The 26,360-nt window shown below is 54.7% G+C and overlaps 1 protein-coding gene across 2 annotated transcripts; it reads right to left on the reverse strand.

Annotated features, from left to right (window-relative positions):
* Positions 1 to 3,362: 3,362 nt before the first annotated feature.
* On the reverse strand, positions 3,363 to 25,941 carry PRR29 (proline rich 29). 2 transcript variants are annotated; one of them, XM_075059733.1, is made up of 6 exons: positions 25,434 to 25,941; positions 23,407 to 23,497; positions 20,544 to 20,659; positions 7,562 to 7,761; positions 6,054 to 6,124; positions 3,363 to 5,483 (listed from the first exon to the last, which is right to left on the reverse strand). In XM_075059733.1, the coding sequence occupies exons 1-6, from the start codon at positions 25,473 to 25,475 to the stop codon at positions 5,452 to 5,454; spliced, it is 552 nt and encodes a 183-aa protein (XP_074915834.1). In that variant the 5' UTR covers positions 25,476 to 25,941; the 3' UTR covers positions 3,363 to 5,451. The 2 variants fall into 2 exon arrangements, with proteins under 2 accessions (XP_074915834.1, XP_032662483.2); XM_032806592.2 differs by lacking the exon at positions 25,434 to 25,941 and adding an exon at positions 25,003 to 25,201.
* Between the last annotated feature and the right edge of the window lie 419 nt (positions 25,942 to 26,360).

A 26,360-nucleotide genomic window follows, 5' to 3' on the forward strand; every position in this document is an offset into this window, starting at 1 on the left:
GCACCCCCGGCTTCCTGCCATTCACCATGACTCTCAGCCAACCAGTAAAACAGAAGGTTTATTTGGACGACAGGAACATAATCCAAGACAAGCCTTGCTGGCATGGACAACAGGACCCTCCTTTAGTTAGGTCCATCTGGGGGCCCCAGAGAGGCCACAGCCCCAGTGGGAAGCCCAAGCCCCATCGGGGCGCCCCTCTCCATTTCCCTGCCAGCTCCAAACTGAAACTCCCTCCAGCCTCTCACTCAGCCTCCCTCCGGCTCCTTCCCCAGCCTTTGTGTCCTTTGTCCAGTTTCCTGGGCAGAGGTGTTACCTGGCCTCCAACCCCCCTCGTGGGTTCTCAGGTTACATGCTCAGGTATGGTCCCTTCCCCAATGCCTGCCGTCCCAACTCCCCTGCAACGTCCCAGGTTAATACTCCCCACTCAGCATTCACATACATCAAGAACATTCCCACTTCATCACACTTGCATGCTCCACTGCTGGAGTCAACAGCTGCTTGCCACACCTCTCCATGGGGTTCTGCGGCAGACTTCACCACCAGCCTCTCCTCTCCACCAGCTGTCCTGCTTGCCCCCCCGACCCCCAATGATTTCAGCTCTTAGTAACTTCAGCTGTTGGTAGGGGAGCCTCAGTGCCACTGCACTCAGAACCACTAGGCCACAGTAGATCTAAGACTGCAATGCTTAGATATAGGTATCCTGATTTTAGCTCAACAGCATAGAACAAGTCTCCTAATGGAGTCAAAATTAGCTCTGTTATTACACTGTGGAGAGAGGAGGGATCAAGGGGGTGCTCACAAACCCCAGAAGGGGCCCATACTACCCAAAACACATACCTATCCCCTCTCTCTTTTAGTTTACTGGGCTTATTCATAGGCAGGTCACCAATATCCCTTGCCTAGGGAGTGCTTCTCAGTTGAGGGCGAGTTCTACTGTCCGTGATTCACATAACCAGATAACAACCCTTTATCACTCCTGCCCCAATAACAAAGAGACTGGGGATCCCACCACAGCCAAAGTGACCATTTGGGCAGGCAGTCCCATCATGCTAGGCAGGGTGGGTGTGCTCATGCAAACAGCTCACCACCAGATGTCAGGGTAGAACTCATTCTGACTCTACTTACATTAGAATTGGGAAAGGTACAGAGAAGGACAACAAAAATGATTAGCTTCTATATCAGGAGAGATTAAAAAGACTGGGACTTTTCAGCTTGGAAAATCAATGACTGAGGGGATATGCTAGAGGGCTATCAAATCTTGACTGGTGTGGAGAAAGTGAATAAGGAAGCATTATTTACTCCTTTAAGAAATAGGGGTCACCCAATGAAGTTAATAGGCATCAGGTTTAAAACAAACAAAAGGAAGTATTTCTTCACACAACACACAGTCAACCTGCAGAACTCTTTGCCAGAGGATGTTGTGAAGACCAAGACTATAACAGAGTTCAAAAAATAACTAGATAAGTTCACAGAGGATAGGTCATCAATGGCTATTAGCCAGGATGGGCAGGGCTGCAACCCCATGCTCTGAGTGTCCCTAGCCTCCGTTTGCCAGAAGCTAGGAATGGGCGATGGGGGATGGATCACTTGGTGATTGCCTGTTCTGTTCATTCCCTCTGGGGCACCTGGCATCGGCCACTGTCGGCAGACAGGATACTAGGCTGGATGGACCATTGATCTGACCCAGTGAGGCCATTCTTATATTCCCCCCTGTTGTCCTGGAGAGCAACCAAACACAGAGGGACCATGTGCATTGGTGACCAGCTGCCTGCATGTGCCCCATTGCTGTGACTGCATGTACAAATCAGGTATGCAAATGCACATGCAAGTCTATGGAGAGCTGGCCCAGGCGCTGGAGAATCACAGAGCATGAGGAAATGGTACAGGGCCCCCTCCGATCAGGTGACCTTTCCACAGCAGGCAACCTAAGGCTGAGATGACCTGTGGAGCTGTAGGGAAGGGATGTGGCGGGCTCAGGAGAAGGAGCAGGCTCAGGGCATGCAATGGAGATCCCCTGGCAGCTAGAGACAGGGAGGAACTTTCAGGCTAGACAAGGTGTGGGAGGTGAAAGCTTCATTTGTTTGCCACCTTGTGACCTCCAGACTGTCCCAGTCAAGATGATAACTTGCCAGTCCTGGGAGCCCTTCCTCCAGATGGGCCGTCACAAGGGTCAGTGGGCTGGGGGTTATTTGGGAGTCTGTTTGGGTTCCTCACATGCTAAGCTCCATGTTCTTCACTTTAAAGAAACCCAGCTCTCCTGCTCCAAGTCTGCCGGGTGGGAGCCAGGGGCTTAGCACAGAGTTTAGTCGCTGTTGTGACCCATCCTTTGATCCATCGCGGAGGGCCTGGATGGAGTAACTCTCCAGCTGAGGCCATCACTTTGCTCCCCATCCCCTGCCCCCTAGCTGGGGGTGGTGGGGATGTGATCATCCCAAACCCTCTCTCTGATGGCCATTCCCACCTCCATGCCCCAGCCTCTGGGAGCAGAGCTGGCTGTCAGGTGCAGGAGAAAAGGCTTCTTCCCCTTTCCAGGGCCCCCCTCTCAGGGTGATCTCAGTCAGCAGCCCAGTTCCTACAGGTGGCTGGGCTGTTTGGAGAGGCCCCAATGAGCCGCGGGATGGGACAGGGTCTGCAGTGACCCTGCTTCTCTCCTTTGGCTGGGCCTTTTACCACATAAGGGTTTCCTGCTGTGGTGGCCAGCAGGGTCCCTGCCAGAAACGTGCCCAGGACAGGATGATATGGGCACCCCGGCCTTCAGCCGCCCTGCATGGGCCATGCAGCCTGGCAGGCCCCTAGCCTGGACTGCCCCACGTGCCTCAGCTACCGTCCCCCAGTCCTCACCCTGCTGCCGTGTCCCATTTTGTGCCTGGCACTACCACACAGCACCCCAGGGCAGGGAGCGGCCTGGCACTGCACGGACCCACAGGCCAGCCCTCTGCATGGTTCAGACCATGGGCCAGCTGCCATAAAGCCACGGCTCACCACGAAGGCGGAGCCACCCCTCGGGCTGGCAGAATGGGGGTGTAACTAGCCCAGGAGAGGGGAATTCCTCCCCAAAGCCCTAGGGATGGTTCGATAGGAAGGTTCCTGGTTATCCTTGTCCCTCATGCCCATCCTCTCTTAGGTGTGTCTTAGACCTGGGCTCAGCTCTGCTGCCGGTGTCTAGGTTGGCATGGCCCCAGGGCGGATCTCCTGCCCCATAGCACCCAGGCAGGGATCCCATGTCCCCTCCTTGCAGACAGCTCTCCCCACATGACCCCTTGGGCCTAGAGGGCTGGGCCAGCCCTCTCTCCACTTGGGACCCCCCACCAGCTGGCCTCAGAGCCCCTGCCCCTCAAGGGCCAGTGAGCCCTGGCCTCTGCTCAGACCACTCCCCCCAGGCCCCTGTCTCTGAGGCCCCTCTGTCTCCCCCAGTGCTGTGGGTTGTTGTGCCTGCTCCCCTAGGACTCTCCCAGCGGCACCGGCCCATCCTCAACAGGCTGCTCAGCCTCCTCTGCTTCTGCCCCCAGCCCCATAGGGCTGCTCCTCCTGGCCACCGCTCTGCTGGGCTCAGCCAGACACTGCCTCTACCCTGCCCAATCCTTCCTGCCTCCTGCTGCTCGCTCTGGGTCACAGCCTGCTGTGACGAAGCAGGGAATTTCTTGTTCTTGTCAATGGTTTGCATGCAGAGGAGGGGGGACTCAGTTTCCCTGTGCGTTACTGGTTTAACGAGGTGATGCGAGAGGGAGTTTGTTGTTACAGAGGGCCAGCGAATGGCCTGGAGAATGGATACCCCAGCAACTGGTGACCTGGTGACTGGGAGGCCCAGCTCAGGAGTCACAGCTGGTTCTGGCCAGTGGGAGGACAATGGGTTGCGGAGGGAGGACCCCGGTGACCTGACCAGCCGGTTCCAGCCAGAGGGGAAACAAAGGACAGATGAGAGGAGAGGCTGGGAAGAGAGGAGGCCCAGGCAGCCTGCTCACCTGGGACAGAACACAAAGGATGCAGGGGGGACTTGGGGGACGGTGATAGGATGTCCAGCTGGAAGGAGGGGGTCTCTAGGCTCGGAGGGGAGAGCTGCCAGAGCCCACCTGAAAGCTGGACAGACCTAGATGTCCTGTGCTGAGAGAGGCCAGGCCTGAGGCCCTGAGAGTTTCCTGTGCTGTCTTCAGACACTCAATAAACCCTCCTGTTTTACGCTGGCTGAGAGTCGCTCCAGTCAAGAGAACAGGGTTGTATCATTCCCTCTGGGTGTGGAGGTCCCGGGGGTCCAGAGCGAGTGGACTCCCTGAGGGGGCCCATGGCAAGAGACAGGCGTGCTAAGGTTCAGAGAGGTACGGTTCCAGGAGGCGGAGGGGACTGTGGCTTGACCCCTGACAGAGCAGACCCTCTAGAAGGGCTGTCACACCGAAGTGGGTTTCTCTCAGGGACCGTACAGAGCTGGGAGAGAGCACGAATCCTGAGAGTCCATGACATCTGCCCCTCTGCTCGCCAGATGTTGCCCTGCGCCCTCCTGCTCATCTCAATGCGATGAAGAGGGCAGGCAGCTGGCTTGTTCCCTCATACCCTGGAGACACTAGTGGCGCACATGTAACCCACTGGTGGGCGGGTCTGTCAGCTCCCCCTCAGGCCCATCCACAGCTGTCACGGCCCCCAGCTCCAGGCACTCACGGCTAGCTCAGGAGGGCGCCGGTTCAATCCCCGGTGTGTGGGCCAAGAGTATAGCTGTCACATAAGGACGGTGCAGGCCGAGGTGGCGCCCAGACATGGCTGACAACCAGGCACCAGCCCTGCCTGTCCTGGCAGTCCTGGGCCCAGGACACCAGCACTGTCCCCCACGCTGGAGACGCCTGGGGTCTTCCACTTCCCCGGGAACCTCGAGGTCCCTTCCATGGCAGCAGCAGAAGGGAGCTCCGGCTGACGTGTCATCAGAGTAGACGTGCAAACACATGAAATAAGGGGTGGTGAAGACATGCATTAGTCCTGAGGCTACAGCGAGGGGATGCCAGAAGACAGAAAAAGGGGGGCGGGAATGTGGGGGGGGGAGGACACACCCTTCCCCCTGCCAGTAGCTGCACCTAATAGCACCTCTTCCTGCCTGGGGCAGGAGAAGCTGCCACGTCAGGGGACAGCCACGCCGTGGAAACAGCTAGACAATGAAGCACCTTCTTAGTAGCTGACAGAGGAGTCCAGGCAAGCTGAGAGGCGAGTCCAGGCAAGCTTCCCTTCCAGCTCCATGGGGTGAGGCAGGGCGAGGCGAGGGACGGGAAAGGACGCAGCAGGAGGTTGCCCGTCGCTTCCAGAGCTAGTCCAGTTAACGAGCACAGACGAAGGACAGAGCGGTGTGCCAGGGCCCGATGCACCAGCTTCGCTGGGCCAGGGTGGATGCCTGCTGCGGCAGGGATCCCCAAGCCAAGCAGGGACAGGGGGTGCAGGAGAAGAGGAGAGCTCCCAGGAGGCACAGAGCCAGGCTCACAGCTTGCCCTGGGTGTAGTCATAATACTCTGCGGAGAGAAAGGGGAGATAGTGGCAGTGCAGTGAGGGGGCGGCCCATGGCTCTGCCCTGCCCTGCCGGATGTCAGAGGGATGCGAGGCCAGAGGGACCCCAACACGAGGCCCGGAGCCGCCCAGCAAGGGCTGGGAGAGATCTGGCCTGGCCGTGTGAGCCGTGGGAATAGGGCCCAAGGGGAGCAGGCAGGGACAGCAGCAGGAAGGCTCAGGCTGGAGCTAATATGCATTTACTGACCCCGTGCCTGGGCCTTGGGGCTGTCGCTGTCTGGATCTCTCACCTGGGGCTTGGGTCTTCGACAGGGGAAGGTGAGCGCTGTGTACATGGGCTGGGCCCATATAATGGGACGTGGGAGGTTTAAGGCCTGTGCTAGCAGCCGGGGAGGTGGCACTGACACTGCTGCAGAGGCTGAAGGAGTAGTGGGGCTGGGCCCCTCACAGTTCCCATCAGGCAGGGGGGAGCCACAAGGAGAAGGGGTCTGTCTGCAGCTGGAGGGGAGAGACGGCCACCTCTGCAGGCAGGAGCTGTGCCAAGGGCAGGCTTGGGCAGAGAAGGGCGTCCTTACCTGCAGCCGGCGGAACGTCGGCTCCCACTGTCCCCGTGGCGCTGGGCGGCGGGGGCGGAGGGACCACTTTGCTGGGGAAACAAAGCGAGGGCAGGGGGTCAGCAGCGACAGGGGGAGGGAGGGAGCTCCCCATCCCCCAAACAAGCCAAATCAATGCAGCCTGCAGGGGCTAGTGGAAGGAACAGATTCAGGAGTCCTGGAGGCAGAGAGTCCAGGCAGAGAAGACCCTCGGGCTCGGACAGTAGGAAGGCTGAATCCGGCACTCCCACCTGCTCCTACATCTCCTCCCCCCACCCACAGCATAGCCCATCTCTCAGTGATGCTTCACTTGTCACCCAGGGTGCTAGTTACTGCAGTAGCACCCAGGGGCCTCAGCTAGGCGAGGAGCCTTGTTGTACCAGGTGCTGCACACACACATGATTGTGCCAAGTGCTGCGTGCACACACACACACACAGTTGTGCCAAGTGCTGCACGCACACATACACACACACTGTTGTGCACGCACACACATGCACACACAGAGTGAGAGCCACTCCCCGCCCCAAGGAGCTCAGAGTGTGAACAGAGAAGGCAAAGGGCAGGAGAGAGGAATGTTCCATCTCTACATTACAGCTGGGAAACCGAGGCACAGAGATGAAGTGACTACCCCGCGTTTCCCAGGGAGTCTGTGTCAGGGCCAGAACCTGGATCTCCTGAGTCCCAGCCCAGTGCCTAGCCACAAGGACATGAATGTAGAAAGTGCGGGTCTGATTAGTTAGGTCTTATTAAATTAGCTGCCCCCTAAGGCCCCAGGTCCCACTGTCCGGTTTCCCCGGCTGCTCTTCGTCACTGTTCATATAAACAGGATGCCCAAAAACTGGGTTTCTGCCCCAATGACAGTGTTCACGGCACACCCTGGGAAACTTCACGTTTTTGTTTAAAAACCTGAATGTCCCCAAACCAAATGTTTCTCCTTGTCTGTCCCGCTGCAATGCCTCATGGGAGATGAGTTCGGTTTCCACATGCCCCCAATTCGCTTCTGGGGCCGGGCTACATCTCCCACAATGGATGGGGGGCCTCACACACCCCCTCTCTAGACAGGCCCCTGCTAGTGCCCAGACTGAGATTTTACCATGTAGCTTGGAATGCCCCCCCCCACCCCAGTGGTAGCAGCCTGCCCCCCACCTGCATCCCTCCCTGTCTCCACAGAAGGGACTGGCCTGTGATCTGACTGGGTGGAGGCAGGGCCTAGGAGCTGGAGGAGCTGGTGAGTGTGGTGATGGGATTCTAACCTGATAGCAGGGGATGAAGTTAATTAAACGTGAGAATTTATTGGAATTCTTGGATTCCTGCAGCCGGCTCTGCCCATCTCCCACTCTGATGCAGTGGACATTTCCCACCTTCCCTGCCCATGGCACCAGCCTCTCCTCCCTCTGCTGGCCTGGGCCCACCTCCCCAGCGCTCAGCTTCCAGCTCCGTACGCCTTCTGTGGCTGGCTCCCCACTGACGGCGCATTCTCATTACTCACTCATCCTGAGTCCTGCTTGCTGGGGCTGGGTGCGGGTCCAGGCTGATGTGGCGTATGCTAGGGGGCTCCTGTGCCCAAGCTGGAGGCTGCGCCAGAGGCTGCCATGGGGGGGCGAGAGTGGCCATAGGATATGGTGCGTAGTGGTGGTGGAATACCAGATCTGCTTCTTCATCTTCAGCGTGCAGAGGGACCAGGTTCACCTGCAGGGAAGGAATAAAAGGCATCTTGGGGTGTCTCCTTGCCCTTGCCCATGATCGCTACCCCTGGAGCTTTACCTGACTCTCGGTAACTGTGTTTAGCAAATTGATTCCTAAGCCCAGCAAGACGCCCCCACGCTCACAGGCTCTGCAGCTCCCAGCTGGGCTTGCCAGCCGCTCTTACAGCTTATGCCTGGTGACCTGATCATAGAATCATAGAAGATTAGGGTTGGAAAAGACCTCAGGAGCTTCTAGCCCAACCCCCTGCTCAGAGCAGGACCAACACCAATTAAATCATCCCAGCCAGGGCTTTGTCAAGCTGGGTCTTAAAAACCTCTAAGGATGGAGATTCCACCACCTCCCAAGCAGGGCTGGCGCTTCCATTTAGGCGACCTAGGCGGTCACCTAGGAGACCAGGATTTGGAGGGGTGGCATTTTGCCATCCTCGGCGGCAATTCAGCGGCGGGGGGTCCTTCCGTGCTGTGGGTCAGTGGCAGCAATTCTGCGGCGGGTCCTTCACTCGCTCTGGGACCCGCCACGGAACTGCCCCGAAGACCAGGAGCGCAGAAGGACTCCCCCTTTGCAGATTGCTGCCAACATCCGGGAGCGTGGAAGGACCCCCGCCTAGGGCACCAAAAATCCTGGCGCTGCTCCTGCTCCCAAGGTAACCCCTTCCAGTGCTTCACCGCCCTCCTAGTGGAAGTGTTTCCTAATATCCAACCTAGATCTCCCCCACTGCAACTTGAGACCATTGCTCCTTGTTCTGTCATCTGCCACCACTGAGAACAGCCCAGCTCCATCCTCTTTGGAACCTCCCTTCAGGTAGTTGAAGGCTGCTATCAAATCCCCCCTCACTCTTCTCTTCTGCAGACTAAATAAGCCCAGTCCCCTCAGCCTCTTCTCAGAAGTCATGTGATCTCGTGCTGTAGCATGAGACTGTCATGGGGCCAGCAGTACCTTCCAGGAGCCCATGCCAGGCCTTAGGGATACCCTGTGCAGTGACACCGGGCAGCATTTGCTGGGAGCTGGAGAGCCAGAGGGAACCGCAGGGTCTGTCTGAGTCCAGCAGCCTCAGTAGAAAATCCCCTTTGTATTTCAGAGAATGTCAGGCCGGCAGGTATCCCAGTGATCACCCAGTCTGACCTGTACACCGTGGGCCCTAGGGATAAATTCATCCCTACCTGAACTAGAGCAGAGCTTTCAGAAAAACATCCCATCTTGACTTTAAAATGCCCAGGGATGGAGAATCCAACCCAACCCCAGTAAGTCGTTCCGATGGCGTTCAGCACAGCTGAGTCCGTCCCTGATCTGCCATGAGTGTCACGCCTCAGCCCGCTAGGCCCTGGGCATCCCCTTGGCTCCCCTGGTGAGGGGCTGAGCTCTGCAGGCCTTTGGAGATGGAGGGTCTGAGCTGGCCAGGGAGCTTAGCCGTACAGCAGGCTCCTGTATTGGGGCTGGGGTCCACGGCTGGCTGGCAGGGGCAGCTGTATTCCATGCAAAGCGCTATGGTGCACGAACGCTCACGCTGCAGAGGGAAGTCCTTAAACATCATGAAATGCCACGTGCTAATGGCCCATCTTGTGCATTGCGCGGTGCCGGAGGCGGGGTATGTGGTAGGGATGGGGCCAGGCTCCACTCACCACACGGCTCGGGCAGCGGAAGAGGCAGCTGCCTTTACCTGGGCATTTCCTGACTTTTGATAGCTCTGCTCTGCAGCCAGCGGTGGTTTCAGGTGTTCGGGGTGGGCCAGGGGAGCAGGTGCCTTCAGCCAAGCAGTGGGCCCGGGGGGTAGCTCCATGCGGAGAGCAGCTTTCCTTACAGCCCCTGGGGCTAGGATGTGGGGCTGGCGTTTGCCTCTTCCCAGCCATGCAGGTGGGGGAAGGAGCGGAGAATCTCTCACGTGTTCCCAGTTGAGTTCTGTGTTGCTGGGGGAGGGGCGGGGGGGGGAGAGAAGATTGCGATTTGATTGATTGATTGGTTTTAGATTGAGCAATTCAGTGTTTATAAGCTGGGCATCCTGCCAGCTGGCACATCCTGAGTGTCACAAGGCAGGCCTACCTTCTAGCACCCTCTGATGGCCAAGCACGGCACTGCAGGTGCTCTCTGCCTCAATTTCCCTCACCAGGACTTTGTCTCTCCTGTGGACTCCCATAGGTTAGCTGGTTGGCTGAGTCACCCCATTGGTCAATCCCCTTCTGGGGTAACAAAAGTCCAAACAAGAGGTTCTCCCTGCCTCACTTGGGGTCCTCTTCAGCCCATCCTCAGGGCTCTCTTTCCATCTTCCCTGCTCTGGGATACAGCCCTGGCCACCTGGCTGCTTCCCTGGAGTCCTTCCCAACCCTCCTTCAGGGCCTCTCCCTGGAGCCCGGCTTGCTCCTCATGAGCCCCCCTGCAAACTGAGCTCTGTCTCATAGTCCTGAGGGCCAGATGTTTCCAGCTGTCACCTGACCCCAAGTAATCCTGCCCCTTAAGCTGGGAGGCAACTGATTATGGCACAGGTAGGGGCTGACCAAACAGGGTTGACCACGGGGGATCTCTAGGTCTCCCTGGACTAGGGTTACCCAGGGTGGGGGTCTCCAGGCATGGTTGGGCCTGTATGGATCCTCGGGCTAGAGTTAGGGTGACTAAGGATAGGGGTCCCCGGGCTCAGGTTAAGTTTCCTAAGGGGAGACTTCTCTGGGTTAGGTTTAGGCCTACGGCTAGTAGGACTCCCTGGCGTAGTGATGGTTCCTAAAGGGAGGCCACTCTGCGCTAGGGCCAGGCCTGTGGTAGGCAGGGTTCCTGGGGCTGGGCTCAGGGTTACCAACACCACCTTGTTACAGTGAGCCTCCCCTTGTGGCTCTGCCCGTTCTCCAGTCACGCCACGCAGTATTTTAGCCTGTGGTTCCCCTTACCAGGCCCATCTCAGAGTTAGCATTGTGGTGGGGGCTTGTGGAACTACTTCTTCACCCACAACCCTCAGCGTAACTGAGTCTCGCCCCAATGGGTCGCCCCACCATGCAAAACACAATGCTGGTGAAATCTGCAGATGACAACAGCCTTGGTGGGGAGGTAAACAGCCATCAGGCCAGGGCAATTCTCCAGAGCAGGCTGTATCGCCTGGTGAGCTAGGCTCACTTGAACGACGTGTGCTTTAATGCAGCCAAGTGTCAGGTCAAACATCTAGGGACAAGGAATGTGGGTCCCACTTACTGGGTAGGGGGCTACACTGGAAAGCAGTGACTCTGAATGGGACTTTGGGGCCAGGGCACAATACAGCTTAAAGCTAATGCAGTCCCGGGCTGTGTGAACAGGATCATACAGAGTGGGAGCAGGGCAGTGGTGTTACCTCCGCAGACAACGCTTGGGAGACCATTACTGGCTCCTGGGCCTGGTTCTGGTGTCCACATTTTAAAAAGGATGTTGACAAATTGGGAAAGAGGCACAAGAAGGATTTGGGCTCTGGCAAACCTGCCTCATGCTGAGAGCTACAGAAGTTCAGTCTAGAGTACCTAAGCGAAGGTTAACAGACGACTTGAACAGTCTATAAATACCTTTCCGGAGAGCAGACAGCTGCATTATGTTCTTTTGGTTCTAGGCATGTCCGCAGAACCTTATTGGTTTTTTCTACCAACTCCATTGGATGTACCCAGTCAGAGCCCTGGCTTTCCTATACTGTAACTTCTAAATTCAGCTGAGTCTGGTCCTCAGGTCCCCTGGAAATTTTCTAGGTGGAGCGATTAGTGGGGTTACCTCAAGTTTTAACCAAGAGCAATGTATGTTTTCTATGCAGGCGAGTTCACCGAAGACATCTGTCAAGGTTCCTTCCCCACTCTGAACTTTAGGGTACAAATGTGGGGACCTGCATGGACACTTCTAAGCTTAATTACTAGCTTAGATCTGGTACACTGCCACCATCCAGAATTTCAGTGTCTGGAGCACTTTCTGTTCCCGCAAAACTTTCCCCTTCCTGGGTTGCCTTGAGGGACTTCACCAATTCCTTGGTGAACACAGATCCAAATCCCTTGGATCTTAAAACAAGAAGAAATTAACCATCCCCCCTCCTTTCCCCCCACCAATCCCTGATGAGTCCAGATCCAATTCCCTTGGATCTTAAAACAAGTAAAAATCAATCAGGTTCTTAAAAAGAAAGCTTTTAATTAAAGAAAGAAAAAGTAAAAATCTTTGTAAAAATCAAGATGGAAAATACTTTACAAGGGTAATCAGATTCATATAGCCCAGAGGAACCCCCTCTAGCCTTAAGTTCAAAGTTACAGCAAACAGAGGTAAAATCCTCTCAGCAAAAAAAGGAACATTTACAAGTTGAGAAAAGAAAAATAAGACTAACCCGCCTTGCCTGGCTATTACTTACAAGTTTGAAAGATGAGAGACTGATTCAGAAAGATTTGGAGAGCCTGGATTGACATCTGGTCCCTCTTAGTCCCAAGAGCGAACAAGCCCCAAAGAAAGAGCACAAACAAAGACTTCCCTCCACCAAGATTTGAAAGTATCTTGTTCCCCCATTGGTCCTCTGGTCAGGTGTCAACCAGGTTTACTGAGCTTCTTAACCCTTTACAGCTAAAAGAGACATTAACCCTTAACTATCTGTTTATGACAACATCCCAGCATCCTTTGCAAGTACGGGCCCTTCAAACTCAGCTGCTCCTGTAGCACAAAGTCAGATCTACAGGGACAAAACCCAGGTCTTCCCTCCCATCTGCCCACAGAGGCTAAGGGAGAGGGAGCTGGAGTCTGCTCCTTCTGGTGTATCACCCACAGAAATGGTAGCTAAGTTCCAGCCTCTTCCACCACGGCAAGATCCACTGAAAACAATGGGGCTGCACAGGTGCCCTAGAGGGCCTGATTTGGCTTTAAAACTGGTGATGGAAAGCTTGACTCTGGGAGACCAAAGAAGTTTGCAGGCGGGAATCCTGCATCTTGCAGTCCCTTCTAGCCCTATGGGTCTATGAGTCTATAAGCTAGTGAAACATCTGTTTGTTTGATCACGTTTGATCTACTCGCTCACATCGGATCTGGAATCATAGAAACTACCCTCCTGGAGCCATTTGGTCACTTTTCAGAACACAGCAGCCCTCTAATCTGGCCCCCTGGCACGTATGCCTCCCGAGTCAGCCTTCAACTCAGTGATCACACACTCACACCAGACCCTGCCCCGTCCAGGCCACAGAGGACTGGGAAGGAATCAGGGATATGACAGTTATTTAGCAACAAACACTGGCCACAGCTGCTGCGTCCACCAAAAGGGAAACAACATTTGTTTGTTGTCCCTGTGGGAATGAAATATTTATTCAATGTGTTTTGAATCAACTATTAAATTAAATCCTTTGCAGGGCTGTTATGTTCAACAAATTGCTTCTACCCCACTGTTCAGTGAACACACAGCCCTGTGCACAGCCAGCCTATGCACCAAGGGCCGCGCTTACACCTACGTCGACTGGCATTATGGAGCTGGTTCAGCCCGAAGCTCCAGTCTGCAAACTGCCTGCGTGTCCCAGCCGCCACCTTGGCTGGCACAGCAGGGCTTGAATCCAAGACTTCAGAGCTAAACATGAGCCTGTATGGCTGGGGCTAAGGAGCAAGGCTGGGTCGGTGGGATGTAGCAGACTCACAGGCACTGTGGATTGGGGCAGAGGGGTGTGATGTGGCACCTGCCTGCCACTGAGCTCTATGGGGCTAATAGAGCCCTAGGGAGGCTATGCAGGAGGCAGCCAATCAGAGAAGGGCTGAGAGGAGCAGCCAGTCAGGGCCTGGTAGGCCCATATAAGAAGAGCTGCAGAGCAGAGCAGGGTCAGTTACACCCTGGAACTGAAGAAGGGAGAACTGGCAGCCTGGAGGAAGCTGGCATCCTGGACAGAGCGGTGCTGCCAGCAGGGACCAGGGGAGCTAAAGGGGGCTCCTGGCTGGCTGCTGGGATTTACAGGCTGAGGCAAGGGCAAAGAGGGTGCTGGGGCTGCAGGGAAGTGACCCAGAGAAAGGTACTGAGGAGCTGGAGGGGACGCAACCACATGGCTGCCATCTACAGGGTCCCTGGGCTGGGATCTGGAGTAGTGGGTGGGCCCGGGTCCCCGCCACCACTGAGGAAATGGCCAGACATTTGGCTGCTGTTGCCACTGAGGGAAGTGGCTGGACAGCAGACTACAGTTCCCCCAGAAGAATATAAGAGCAGCCAGACTAGGTCAGACCAAAAGTCCATCTAGCCCAGTATCCTGTCTTCCAACAGCGGTCAATGGCAGGTGCCCCAGAGGGAATGAACAGAACAGGCAAGCATAGAGTGATCCATCCCCTGTCGCCCACTCCAAGCTTCTGACAAACCGAGGCTAAGGACACCATCCCTGCCCATCCTGGCTAATAGCCATTGATGGACTGATCCTCCATGAATTTATCTAGTTCTTTTTCGAACCCTATTAGAGTCAAGGGAAGGAGAGGGAATGGGGGAGAATAGAGCAGGACACGGACAGAAGACTGTATGGTCCTTGGAGTGAAGTGAGTCCTGAAGCAGGGGTTACGGTGGTGGCCTCAAAACAGCTGTTTCACAGTGGCTAGCGCTGGGAGCTAAGGGGAGAAGCGGAGCCACGGTGCACTCAGGGGAGAAGGCAGAGGTGAGCTGGGGCGGGGAGCTGCCGATGAGTGCAGCGCACCCATCAATTTTTCCCTGTGGGTGCTCCAGCCCCAAAGCACTCATGGAGTTGGCGCCTATGAGTGAGGCACCCCCAGAAGAGACAGCACTGGCTAGTAAAGCTAATCCCCGGGACAGCTGCAGCGGTGAGTGAACCCCATCCTAGGGGCAGGGCCGGCTCTAGCCATTTCACCACCCCAAGCACGGCGGCATGCTGCGGGGAGGAGCTCTGCCACTCGCCGGTCCCGCGGCTCCGCTGGACCTCCCGCAGGTGTCCCTGCGAGGGTCCGCTGTTTCCGCAGCTCCGGTGGACCTCCCACAGGCGTGCCTGTAGATGCTCCACCGGAGCCACGGGACCAGCGGACCCTCCGCAGAGACGCCTGTGGGAGGTCCACCGGAATCGCCTGCCGCCCTCCCAGCAACCGGCACAGCGCCCCCTGCATCATGCTGCCCCAAGCACGCGCTTGGCACGCTGGGGCCTGGAGCCGGCCCTGCCTAGGGGGACACGCAGCACCCGCTGATCAATGGGTGTGCAGAGCCCCATGCACCTGACTGCAGCTCTGCGTGGGCCATTCACAGGAACGGGGATTACACTGTTATAACTGGGACCAGAACGTGGCCCAGAGCAACACTGAGATGGAAACTCAGGAGCCCAGCCTCATCCCCTGCACGCCCAGCCAGGCAGGGGGCCCCCGGAGGGACAGGGCCTGGGATCACAGACTGCTCTACAGTGCAGTGAGACAGACACACCGAGGGAGGAGTTCAGGTGATTCCCCCAACACACAACACATGCTCTGGCCCCCCTCAGTCTGAGGGCAGACAGCCTTTTTCTGAAGGGCCAAGGGGCCCCAATCCAAACATTCGGACAGAGTCCCTGTGTTGTCCTGCTCCCAGCGCAAAGGAAACCACCTGCTAGCAGCACGGCTCCAGCAGAGCCAGGTCTGACACTCGGTGCCCCATGACCCTGGCACAGGGGAGCAGCTGGAGCACACAGTGCCCCCAGCTGGGCACCACACTCACCACCCACTGGGGCTGGGGCAGAGAACCAGGAGCCGTGACTAGTTGCTGGGGCTCAGCTTCTTAGAATATCACGGCTGGAAGAGACCTCAGGAGGTCATCTAGTCCAACCCCCTGCTCAAAGCAGGACCAATCCCCAGATTTTTACCCCAGTTTCCCAAATGGCCCCCTCAAGGATTGAGCTCACAACCCTGGGTTTAGCAGGCCAATGCTCCAACCACTGAGCTATCCCTCCCCCCTTCCTCCCCTTTCCCAGTCTGCCCCACAGGGCTGTGTGAGGAGGGAGCGACCCTGTGCTAGGCACCCCCCCAACAGGCAACGTCTAGGCCAGAGCCAGAGCTGCTCCCCTCCATCCCCTGCCATGCACAGGTGAGCAGCAGGACGGGGTAGGTGCTGAGCAACAGCTCGCAGCACTCCTGGCTCAGCCAGCACTGCTCCTGGGGCTGCAGGGGAGGCCGTGGGGAAGGTCCCCTCAGGGCCCGGCTCAGGGAGACGCATTTTCACACACACCGTTGCCCTCAAGGGCCACAATCTAGAGCCACGAGGATCCAGAACCAAGGTGGGCTCCCCTGGTCGATGGCGTCCCACTGCCTGCAGATCAGAGGAGATAAGCCCTAGAAAGTGCCCTCTAGCCTCGCTCATGACAACCAGTGCTGGGCCCATAGCCACAGCTCCTTGGCTCAATGAGGAGGAGGTCCGGCAGGCCCCTGGAAAGGAAGCTGCCACTGCCTGCCCTGGACTACCTGGCAACATCCCTGTAACGACCAAGGCCTGGAGAGAGCAGGGATTGCCCAACCCGCTCGGGTTTGTGGGATGTAAAGGGAACAATCATCTGTCCAGCACGGAGGGCGTCAGACATCTTTCCCTACCCAGTGTCCCACAGACCCAGCAGGAGGTTGCAGTCACTCTTGTGTTCCCCTGGACTCGGCCAGGCAGGAATGAGGGCACGGGGGCGGCTGCTGCCTCGGCGCACAGCGGTGGCGACAGGGCCGGATGGACCCAACGGCTAATAACGCTGTAGCCTTAGGACCTCCTATTTTTAGGCCGTACTGTAGCCTCCGTTCCATACTGAGGTAACAGCAGAGAGACAGTAGCAGGGCCATCGGAATGGTTCTGTCTCACTAGATATTGCTTTGTACAAATTAACCCATCCAGATTGTGAATTCAATGTATGGGAGTTGTGATTTTGTCTTTGTGGGCTCAAGCAATATTGAACTTTGCACACAGCAGGCCAACACTGGACAATAGAAACCATGTCGAGGAAAGGAGGACGGCGGAAACTGAAGGAGGCCACACTGTTTCTTCCCACCCCCGCTCCGCTGTGCCTCTTCCCACCCAGTTCCGCCCCCTCCCCCGAGCACACTGCACCCTCGCTTCTCCCCCCAGCCCCTCCTAATGCCACAAAATAGTTAATCCAAGGCCGGCGGTGGGAGGGAGGGGGAGGTGCTGATCGGCAGGACCACCCAGCAGGCAGGAGGCACTGGGGGGAGGGAGAGGCATTGATTGGGGGGCTTACCGGTGGGTGCTAAGCACCCACCATTTTTTTCCATGGGTGCTCCAGCCCCAGAGCACCCACGGAGTCAGCACCTATGGTAGTGACAGTAGAATAAACTTATTAATTTTATTTATATAAAATTTAAATATGTATGTAGATCCTAGATCATTACGTGGGCAGCTGCCGTGGTGTCACTGCTTCAGTTGCCCAGCAAGTGAGTTAAAGCAAGCCCAGGAATGTCCACACAAGCTGCCATCAGCCCCTGTAATGGCCGTGTAGACAAAACCTTTCGGGCTTGTCGGCTTGTGTGCTCATCCACACCAGAGGGGTGTCAATTCTAGTCTGCACTAGTGTGTGGTGCACCGTCTGACTGTGCAGAGTCTGCTAGCGTGCACTAAAAGGTCCCTTGTGCATGCTAATGGCCTGTTTCAAATGATATTGCACTAGTGACCTTTCAATGTGCACCAGCAGCATTCACAAGGGCCCATTAGTGTGCAATACACTAGTGTGCACTAGATTCAGCCCCCCTAGTGCGGACTAACCCACCATGGCCAAGCCCTTCGTGACAGCTCCACTGACCTCAGGGCTGTTGCAGGGGGTGTAACATGAGATTAGAATTTGACTCCACAGGGCCTGATTCTCCATATCCCTGTGCCACGCACCACCATTAATACCAGGGCAAAGAGGGTGTCAAATGCTCCTGTCTCAGAATGGCAGCATCTCATCCCCACTTTGCACTCAATAAATGAATACACAGAGTGCAGAAAAACAGAGAACCAGGCCTTGTCCACACTAGAAAGTTGTTCTCCTTTAACTAACCTGGCAGAGTTGAAGTGACACAATCCCGCCAGTGCAGACGCAGTTCTATCTGTATACAGGTGATTATCTTGCATTGGTGTAACTGCATTGCTCAGGGTGTGAAACATCCACACCTGTGAGCGACGTAGTGACACTGACCAAACCCCAGGTATAGACAGTGCTGTGTTGGCGGGAGAGCGTGTCCTATCCACTGAGCTACCACCTCTCAGGAGGTCAATTCACTATGCCGATAGGAGAAGCTCATAGCAGCGTCTTCACTAACGTGCTACAGCTGCGCCACTGCAGCTTTTTAAGCATAGCCCTGCCCGCAATATAGCTATAGCTGGATCCATGCTATGAGGGGAGGGGATTGCACAGCTTTAACTCCACTGGTATAATTAGAGCAGTACAACCTCTGTGTGTAGACAAGGCTTAGATCAGGGGTCCCCAACGCGGTGCCTGTGGGTGCCTTGGCGCCCGCCAGGGCATCTAAGTGCACCCGTTTACTTGGCGGCGGACGAGCATCTGCCAAAATGCCGCCAACAAGCTGTGTCATCCAGAGGCGTTGTCGCTGAAATACTGCCAATTTTTGGTGGTATTTGACACCTCTGGATGACACTACTTGGCAGCATTTCAGCGGCGACGCCTATTGACATTGTCGCTTGTCAGCGGAATTTCAGTGGATGCTCGTCCGCTGCCACGGTCCTCTGTGGCTCATGGTCTGGCGCCCACCAGACAAAAAAGGTGGGGACCCCTGGCTTAGATTATTCCAGGGAAAGAATTTTAAAACCTTATTTACGTTCCCCTGCTAGGACAGTGGCTTACTGACTGTCTGCACCCAGCTCAGTGGCTCAGGCAGTGAACTCAGGTCAAGTATTCTAGTCAATGTTTCTGTGACACTGACAGACTAGGGGCCAGCTCTTGCCAGAGCCCCAGGCCTCACTGAATGCTCACAAATGTGTGGCTGGAAGCCAGGCCAATTCCCCTCTGTATTAGTACAGATCAAAGAGATTGTTAAATGTATAAGAGTGTTTAAACTTCATGACAAGTAATGGGAAGTTACACGCACGGTTTTTACTACTCTAGCCTGTTATAATGTAGCAAACATTCACAACTAAATAATCCACCAAACAAGAAAGAAGCCTCATGGCAAATGATGACCTTTAACACGAAAGTGCTAATTTCAAAGCCAGTGGTCATTGCGTGTGTGATGACTGGAGGTGAAAGACTAAATGCATTCCTCACGCTCTGGCCTCAAAGGAAGAGCCCACCTGGGTAGTGACCCTGGCAGCCTGTTTTCTGTGAGAAGAAGCTATAAGTGTAGATTCAGAGGAATCCTTCATCTCTGGACTGTTTGGATCCTAACAGGGCGGAATAACTGAACGAGAAGATGGATATCCCCAGAGTTATTCTGGGTAGCCCTGAGAGAGTTTTGGGAAACTAGCTGACTACTACATCTCTGCTACCATTTGGAATTACAGACTGTGACACACCTGTACACATATTGTACCTGCTTTACATAAGAACGGCCAGACTGGGTCAGATCAAAGGTCCATCCAGCCCAGTATCCTGTCTACCAACAGTGGCCAACGCCAGGTACCCCAGAGGGAGCAAACCTAACAGGTAATGATCAAGTGATCTCTCTCTCTTGCCATCCATCTCCATCCTCTGACAAACAGAGGCTAGGGACACCATTCCTTACCCATCCTGGCTAATAGCCATTAATGGACTTAACCTCCATGAATTTATCCAGTTCTCTTTTAAACCTGTATTAGTCCCAGCCTTCACCTCCAGGCAAGGAGTTCACACGGCTATGCGCCTGTGTGAAGAGTTCTTTATGTTGTTTAACCTGCTTGCTATTAATTCATTGTTGGCCCCTAAGTTCTTGTTATGGAAACACGAAATACTTTCCTATCACTCTCCACACCACTCGTGATTTATATCCTCTATCATATCATCCCCTTATTCTACACTCTTTTCCAAGCGAAGAGTCCTAGTTCTTTAACTTCCTCATATGGGACCCGTTCCAAACCCCTAATCATTTTAGTTGCCCTTCTCTGAACCTTTTCTAGTGCCAGTATATCTTTTTTGAGATGAGGAGACCACATATGTACACAGTATTGGAGATGTGGGCATACCATGGATTTGTATAAGGGCAATAAGATATTCTGTCTTATTCTCTATCCCTTTTTCAGTGATTCCTAACATCCTGTTTGCTTTTCTGACTGCCGCTGCACACTGCGTGGACATCTTCAGAGAACTGTCCACGATGACTCCAAGATCTCTTTCCTGATTAGCTGTAGGGAAATTAGCCCCCTCATATTACTTTACATTTATCCACATTAAATTTCATTTGCCATTTTGTTGCCCAATCACTGATTTGTGAGATTTTTGAAGTTCTTCACAGCCTGCTTTGAACCTCTCAATAACTCTCATTCCTTTTTCTTAGCTAATAAACCTTTACTTAGTTTTACTATAGAATTGGCTACAGGGGTTGTCTTTGGTGTAAAATCTAGAGTACCAATTGATCTGGGGTAAGTGACTGGGCTCTAGGCACTGGAAGGAACCTGAACATGGTGTGATTTTTGGTGTAAGTGACCATTTATCCCAAAGCCCAGTTTGCCAGGGTGGCAAGATAGATGAGAGAGCCCACGGAGACTGTCTGTGACTCCATGGTCAGACTGGGATAGTGATCCAGTAGTTCCCATTTGTTGCTAGCTTGATGAAATCTAATTAGAGACCACATCACCAGCTGGAGGCGTCTGCCCTGGTTTGTCACAGACTGCCCCGAGGCAGGCGCTCACGGTGGTGGACTACTCCAGACAGCGCGACAATCTTATCCCAGTCGGACACACCTACCTGGGCAGCAGCAGGAGCTGGGCTGAATCCAAAGGATGTCAGTGCGGCCATGGTCATGTTGTTCATGATCACCTGATGCATCTGGGCGTTTTGTATCATCATTAACTCTATCAGATCTGCCAAGGGGAAAAGAACAACCCCTCACTATAGAGCTGAGTGAGAACGAGAGAGCAAAGCCATTCAGTTTGAAGCAACCAAGCTGTTTGCTGACTGTTGTGCACGGAGCGCCTGGAAGATCGATAAGAGGCTGTTAATCGTATCTTAGGGGACACGGCCATTGCTTTGCTGTGTCAGGAATTCCTGTCACTGGTTTCAGGAATTGCAGCAGTTTGAGCTGGTGTCAGCTGTGATCTCGTAAGAGCATGAAGCAAGATGCTTGGAAATAGTTAACCCACCTGTGTGATGCTTCCCGGGGATGCCCAGGGTTGGGAGGCACCTTGCTACCACCTGCTCCTAGTGTGAGACTTGTCTGTGCCTGCCAAGGGTCAGTTCCCCACCTCCACTGGCAATTGGCAACACAAGCCGTTGTTTGTCAGCAGGGCCGCCCGGGGGGCGGGGAGGGAGGTAAGTGGGGCAATTTGCCCCAGGCCCCGCAGGGGCCCCCATGAGAATATAGTATTCTAGAGTATTGCAACTTCTTTTTATGGAAAGGGCCCCCCAAATAGCTTTGCCCCAGGCCCACTGAATCCTCTGGGCAGCCCTGTCTCTCAGCCTGCCCACTCTGCTGGCGACAGGCAGAAACAGTGCTGCTTTCTCTCCTTTTCTCTCCTCACTGACCACTTGCACAATTCCCAGATCCGCTGTTCCCAAAGGACCAGCACCCCAGATTACCAGAGACAACACGGGACCGCCAGTCCACTCAGCTCACAACACTGATTCAGGGCGAAACCAAATGTAAGCTTATTTAACAGCGATTCAAGTAATAGCACATGGGAAAAAGTGTTGGAAACAACCGGTTCCATCTTTAAAAAGAAGTCATACCACGCCTTCTAGAGCTTAGACTTACCTAACAAGCCATTCCAATATCTCGTACAGGTTAGCTCAACCAAACTCCTCCACCCAGAGTAACAGACAGGCTGGCCCGGGCCATCCATTCTGAAGACAAGCATGCTGGACGCTTGTCTGCTAGGTAGGTACCGGGTGTCTCTCTTCATTCTCCTGAGATACCAGATAAAGGGCTTGTCTACACTTTAAATGCTACAGTGGCACAGCTGCGCCTCTAGTGGTCCAGTGTAGACACGACCTGCAGCAATGGGAGAGGTCCTCCTGTTGGCGTAGGGGAGCCGCGTCCCCCAGAGATGGTCGCTAGGGCCTTGTCTACACTACACTGTTTTGTCGACGCAAGTTACGCTGAACCAAAAACTTGTATAATGACATGGCTTGTGCATGTTCCCATGATGCTCCTTCTGTCAGCGGAGCGTGTCCATAGTTGGTGCTCTGGCATCGACAGCAAGAAAAGTGCACTGTGGGTAGCTATCCCACTGTGCTACTCACCACCTACTCGCTGGGAAGACGCGAGGTGAGCTGTCCACGCCAAGCAAACAGGAAGTGGAATTTCAAAAATTCCCGGGTCTTTAAATGGGGAGGGGTGAATGCCTGCTATCTGAGTGCAGGGCAGTGGAGTTTGAACTGCTGACCAGAGCGGTCAGGATCGGCATTGTGGGACACCTCCTGGAGGCCATGTACAGTGACATAACCAAGCATGGTGTCTACACTAACACTTTGTGCTGCAAAAAGCTCCACGCTTCTCGTCAAGGTGGGTTTTATTTTGTCAGCAAAGCAGGAGAGTTTTGTCAGAAGGAGCATTGCAGTGTGCGAAACGGCTTTTGTCGACAAAACAGTGTAGTGTAGACAAGGCCTACATATTAGAATCATAGAAGATTACGGTTGGAAGGGACCTCAGGAGGTAGCTAGTCCAACCCCCTACTCAAAGCAGGACCAATCCCCAACTAAATCATCCCAGCCAGGGCTTTGTCAAGTCGAGCCTTAAAAACCTCTAAGGAAGGAGATTCCACCACCTCCCCAGGCAACCCATTCCAGTGCTTCCCCACCTTCCTAGTGAAATAGTGTTTCCTAATATCCAACCTAGACCTACCCAGCTGTAACTTGAGACCATTGTTCCTTGTTCTGAGGAAAACTGCCTACACTGGGGGGTTAGGTTGGCTTACCTACACTGCTCAGGGGTGTGGAGTTTTCACACTCAAGTGACAGAGCTAAAGCAACTTAATTGTCTAGTGTAGATCAAGCTGAATTCTTTGATCTCAGACAGAAACAGGACAATCTCCTCCTGTGTGTTCCTTCCTGCAGATTTCATGATCTCTCCTTGACAAGACAATCTTAATCAGCTCATGGCGCCATATGCAGATTGACTTATGCAGAAGACACCCAACAGTCAGTCAGGGTGTGAGAAGCCTCTCCTACCCGCTACCTGAATTGAATCTGTTTGTCACCTTCAAGAGACCTATCTGAACTTACGCACCTTCAGAGCATAGTTTTCAGTATGGCTACATAACTCCTTAAATATCACCCATACATACATCTCCCAGTGACTAGGACGACCAATCCTTTACTGGCTGTTGGTAGAGACGTCAGTGCCATGCTTTGCAGCACTGTTGTGTAAGCATTAGACCCAAGGATAAACCCCTGGCACCCTCTATGACAGCTACAAGTTGGCACCAAGCGAGCTTTGGGTCACGAGTACCTGTTTAGAAGGGGATGATGTGCGCTGTTTGGTTTCTCTTGGATGGATAAAGAGGTCTGTTTAAACCATTGTTCTGGTGGGTTTTTAGCATGAGAATTTCTGCCTGAGTATTTGTTAGTGTTGCTGAACTTGCAGGGAAGGTTTTGTGTTTTAGTCTCCTACCTTCTCGGATGTGTCCTGGCCTTATGGGCTGAGTGAATGGAGACAGGATCCCAGGGATCTGCTGAAATATTGTCATCGGCTGTTGGGGAATCTAGAAAACAATGCAGAGAGCAACTAATGTGAGAGGGCTGAGGGGTGGAGGGAACGATTGGAGAGACGAAGGGCTGGAAGCAGGGGGAACACTGGGCGGAGGCAGGGCTGGGATTGTGGGGGGAATTGAGGTGAGCCAGGACTGGGGCTGGGCGGTCTACACCCCACCCCACTGAGCATAGATCCGGCCTGCTGCAGCCCACCAGCACATGCATATCTGCAAGGTCTCAGTACAGGGCAACCTCGATGATCCTCTGCCTTTGGACAGGACCTTGCATCCTAGAGCCAGGAGCAGTCATGGGGGAAATCTCACAAGGAGGCCTAGTCCCAGCCCAAACCTCCCCCCTAACTGCTCCTCATCCCACCTCACCCCAACCCCCCTTTACCCCAATCCCACCCAACTCCCAACCTCACCTCACCTGAACCCCCCACTTCCACCTCACCCCAATCCCAACTGCCCCTCATCCTCCCTCACCCCAATCCCAACCACCTCTTATCCCACCTCACCCAACCTGCCCTCACCCCAATCCCACCAGCCCCTCATCTTCCCTCACCCCAATCCCACCTGACTCCCAGCCTCACCTCACCCCAACCCAACCCAACCCACTCCTTATCCAACTTCACCCTAACCCCACCACCCCAATCCCAGCCTGACCTCACCCCAACCCCCCACTCCCACCTAGGGTTACCACCTGGCTGATATTTGACCGGCCTGGCAATTTTTTTATGGATTTGCTGTTGCCAGAAAACTAATTTAATCTTCTGATGTTTTTTCACGTGTCTAAAGATTTGTGTTTGTCACACTGCACTGGGCTAGCTAATGTTCAAAGTGTCTGTGTCCTGTCAGAGACACTGCAGCGTTCCCACTGCCGCAGTTTACGCGATAACAGATCAAAACTACCGAAAATGCAGCCGGTCTGCCCACCAACACACAAGAGCGAGGGGACCTGGGATGTCATCTGTCTTCCCTATATGTGCTCTCTCTCTAGACACTATGAAGTGGCTGTCGCGGGAAGGTTGCGGATTTGCCTTGAGGCTGGGTTGGGGTTGTGGTGGGTTTGCCTTGTGTGGGTGGGTGCCAGTGTTTTTGCATTTCAAAGGTGGTCCCCTATTCCCTCCCTCACCTCACTCCACTGCCCCCCACTCCTGGCCTGTTTTCCCCCAGTTCGCTCACTCCCACCCCAAGTCACCAACCCCCGCCCCACCTCATCCCAGTCCCTCCCCTGATTACCCCACACCCGGCCCCCCTTGTCTTACCCTAGTCTCCTCCCCAGCCCTGGCCCCATCAGAGAGCCCAGAACACAAGGTCTCCTGAGGGCGGACGCTGTCATGAGCAGTCCTGGCAGAGGAGTGGAGGAACAGCTAGAAACACAGTGTCCTGAATGTCTCACCGGGGCAAAGGGAAGCCCAGCCTGAGTAATCAGGACCTGGCTGCCCCATAGCTGCCCATGCATGAGCAACTCAGAAAGACCTTAATCTGCAGATTGGTCTCCAGGATTTACCTACCGGCTGTTGGATGATCTGCATCCATGGGGGAGTCTCCCCCTCGGCCTCAGCTGCCCCCAAATTCATGGTGAAGGCACAGCCCCCCTCTGGAAGGAGCTTGCCAGTGAGGACTGGATGGTAGCAACCCTCCAGGGAGCACGAAAGAAGTAGGCAGCCAGCACAGCTCGTTGCTATAGATGCCGTGTGTAAACAAACCCGCTCCAGAGGCAGAGAAGGCATCTCAGCAGGGCTCTCCCAATGAATTGTGTCTCCAGAGACATAGGCTCTGTAGAACCCATGCACTGAAATGAAGCAGGCACACATGGGGGGGGCAGAGTTAAGGGTATGCATGCAGCCTTCACTCTGGCATTCTTAGCCTTAGAGGGCACAAGCATGTAACCCCAGCATCCTGCTAGGGCCAGAGGATGATCCTAATGCAAGGAAACACTCACCAGCATGAGGCAGGGGTTCACATTGTGGCTCCGGGTGCACATCCATGTGCCCGCGAGGTTAACCACGCACCAGCAATGGTGCTGTCACCCTGAGCTTTGGGGAGAACAACTCAAAAACCAGGCCACGTATCAGCAAACTCGAAAAGAAAGATTTCAGTGGCTAAGCTCAGATTAAAGCAATAACAATCGCCTAGCTCCCGCTGTGTTCCAGGGACCACAACCTCCTAGCAGCAAAGGAGGGTCAGATTTGTAAAAGTACCAGGCACTGAAGATGCACTTGGTGGAATTTTCCAAAGCTCCTGGCCTACTAAGACAGAAAGGCAGCTTGGTCCAGTGGTTAGTGCACTAGGCCTTGTGAGAGCAGGGTTCAGTGCCCAGATGTGCTACACACTTCCCGTGGGACCTTGGGCATCTCTGGTCCCAGGGGCTCCTAACCCTGCTCTGCCTAACTGAAGTAACCAGCTGCCAGTGTCCTGCCTGGGACAGAGCCACAGATAGCCTCCTCCCCCAGCTAGCTGGATAGCTTCCTCAGCCTTAGCTGTCTCTATACGAATACTCCAGTCTCCAGGAATTCCTCGTGGGCTCGGCTGCTCCTCACCCCAGCCACCCCGTGTAGCTCTGCCAGCTGCTCTCTGTGCTAATCAAGGGCTGTCTACCCTGTGCTGCAGACAGCTAATAAACCCCAATGCTGTTACCCCACGGGCTGAGTCACTCCCCTGCTGAAGGTGCGGTGTGGCCAAGGCCGGGAGCTCACGGGCCAGGCAGGGGTGCTGGCAGCTCCAGGGTTTGGCTGAAAGAGACGGCGAAGCCAAGGGGACCGAGCGAGCCCCTAAGGGAGCCGAGCACACGGAAGGGGCCTCCCAGGGATTGGGCCAGAGCACGAGCGTGTGGCTGCTCCGTGGTCCCGGCGAGGCCGCTCTGAGCAGC

Source organism: Chelonoidis abingdonii, chromosome 21 (genome assembly GCF_003597395.2).
Source record: "Chelonoidis abingdonii isolate Lonesome George chromosome 21, CheloAbing_2.0, whole genome shotgun sequence".
Lineage (NCBI taxonomy): Eukaryota > Metazoa > Chordata > Testudines > Testudinidae > Chelonoidis > Chelonoidis abingdonii.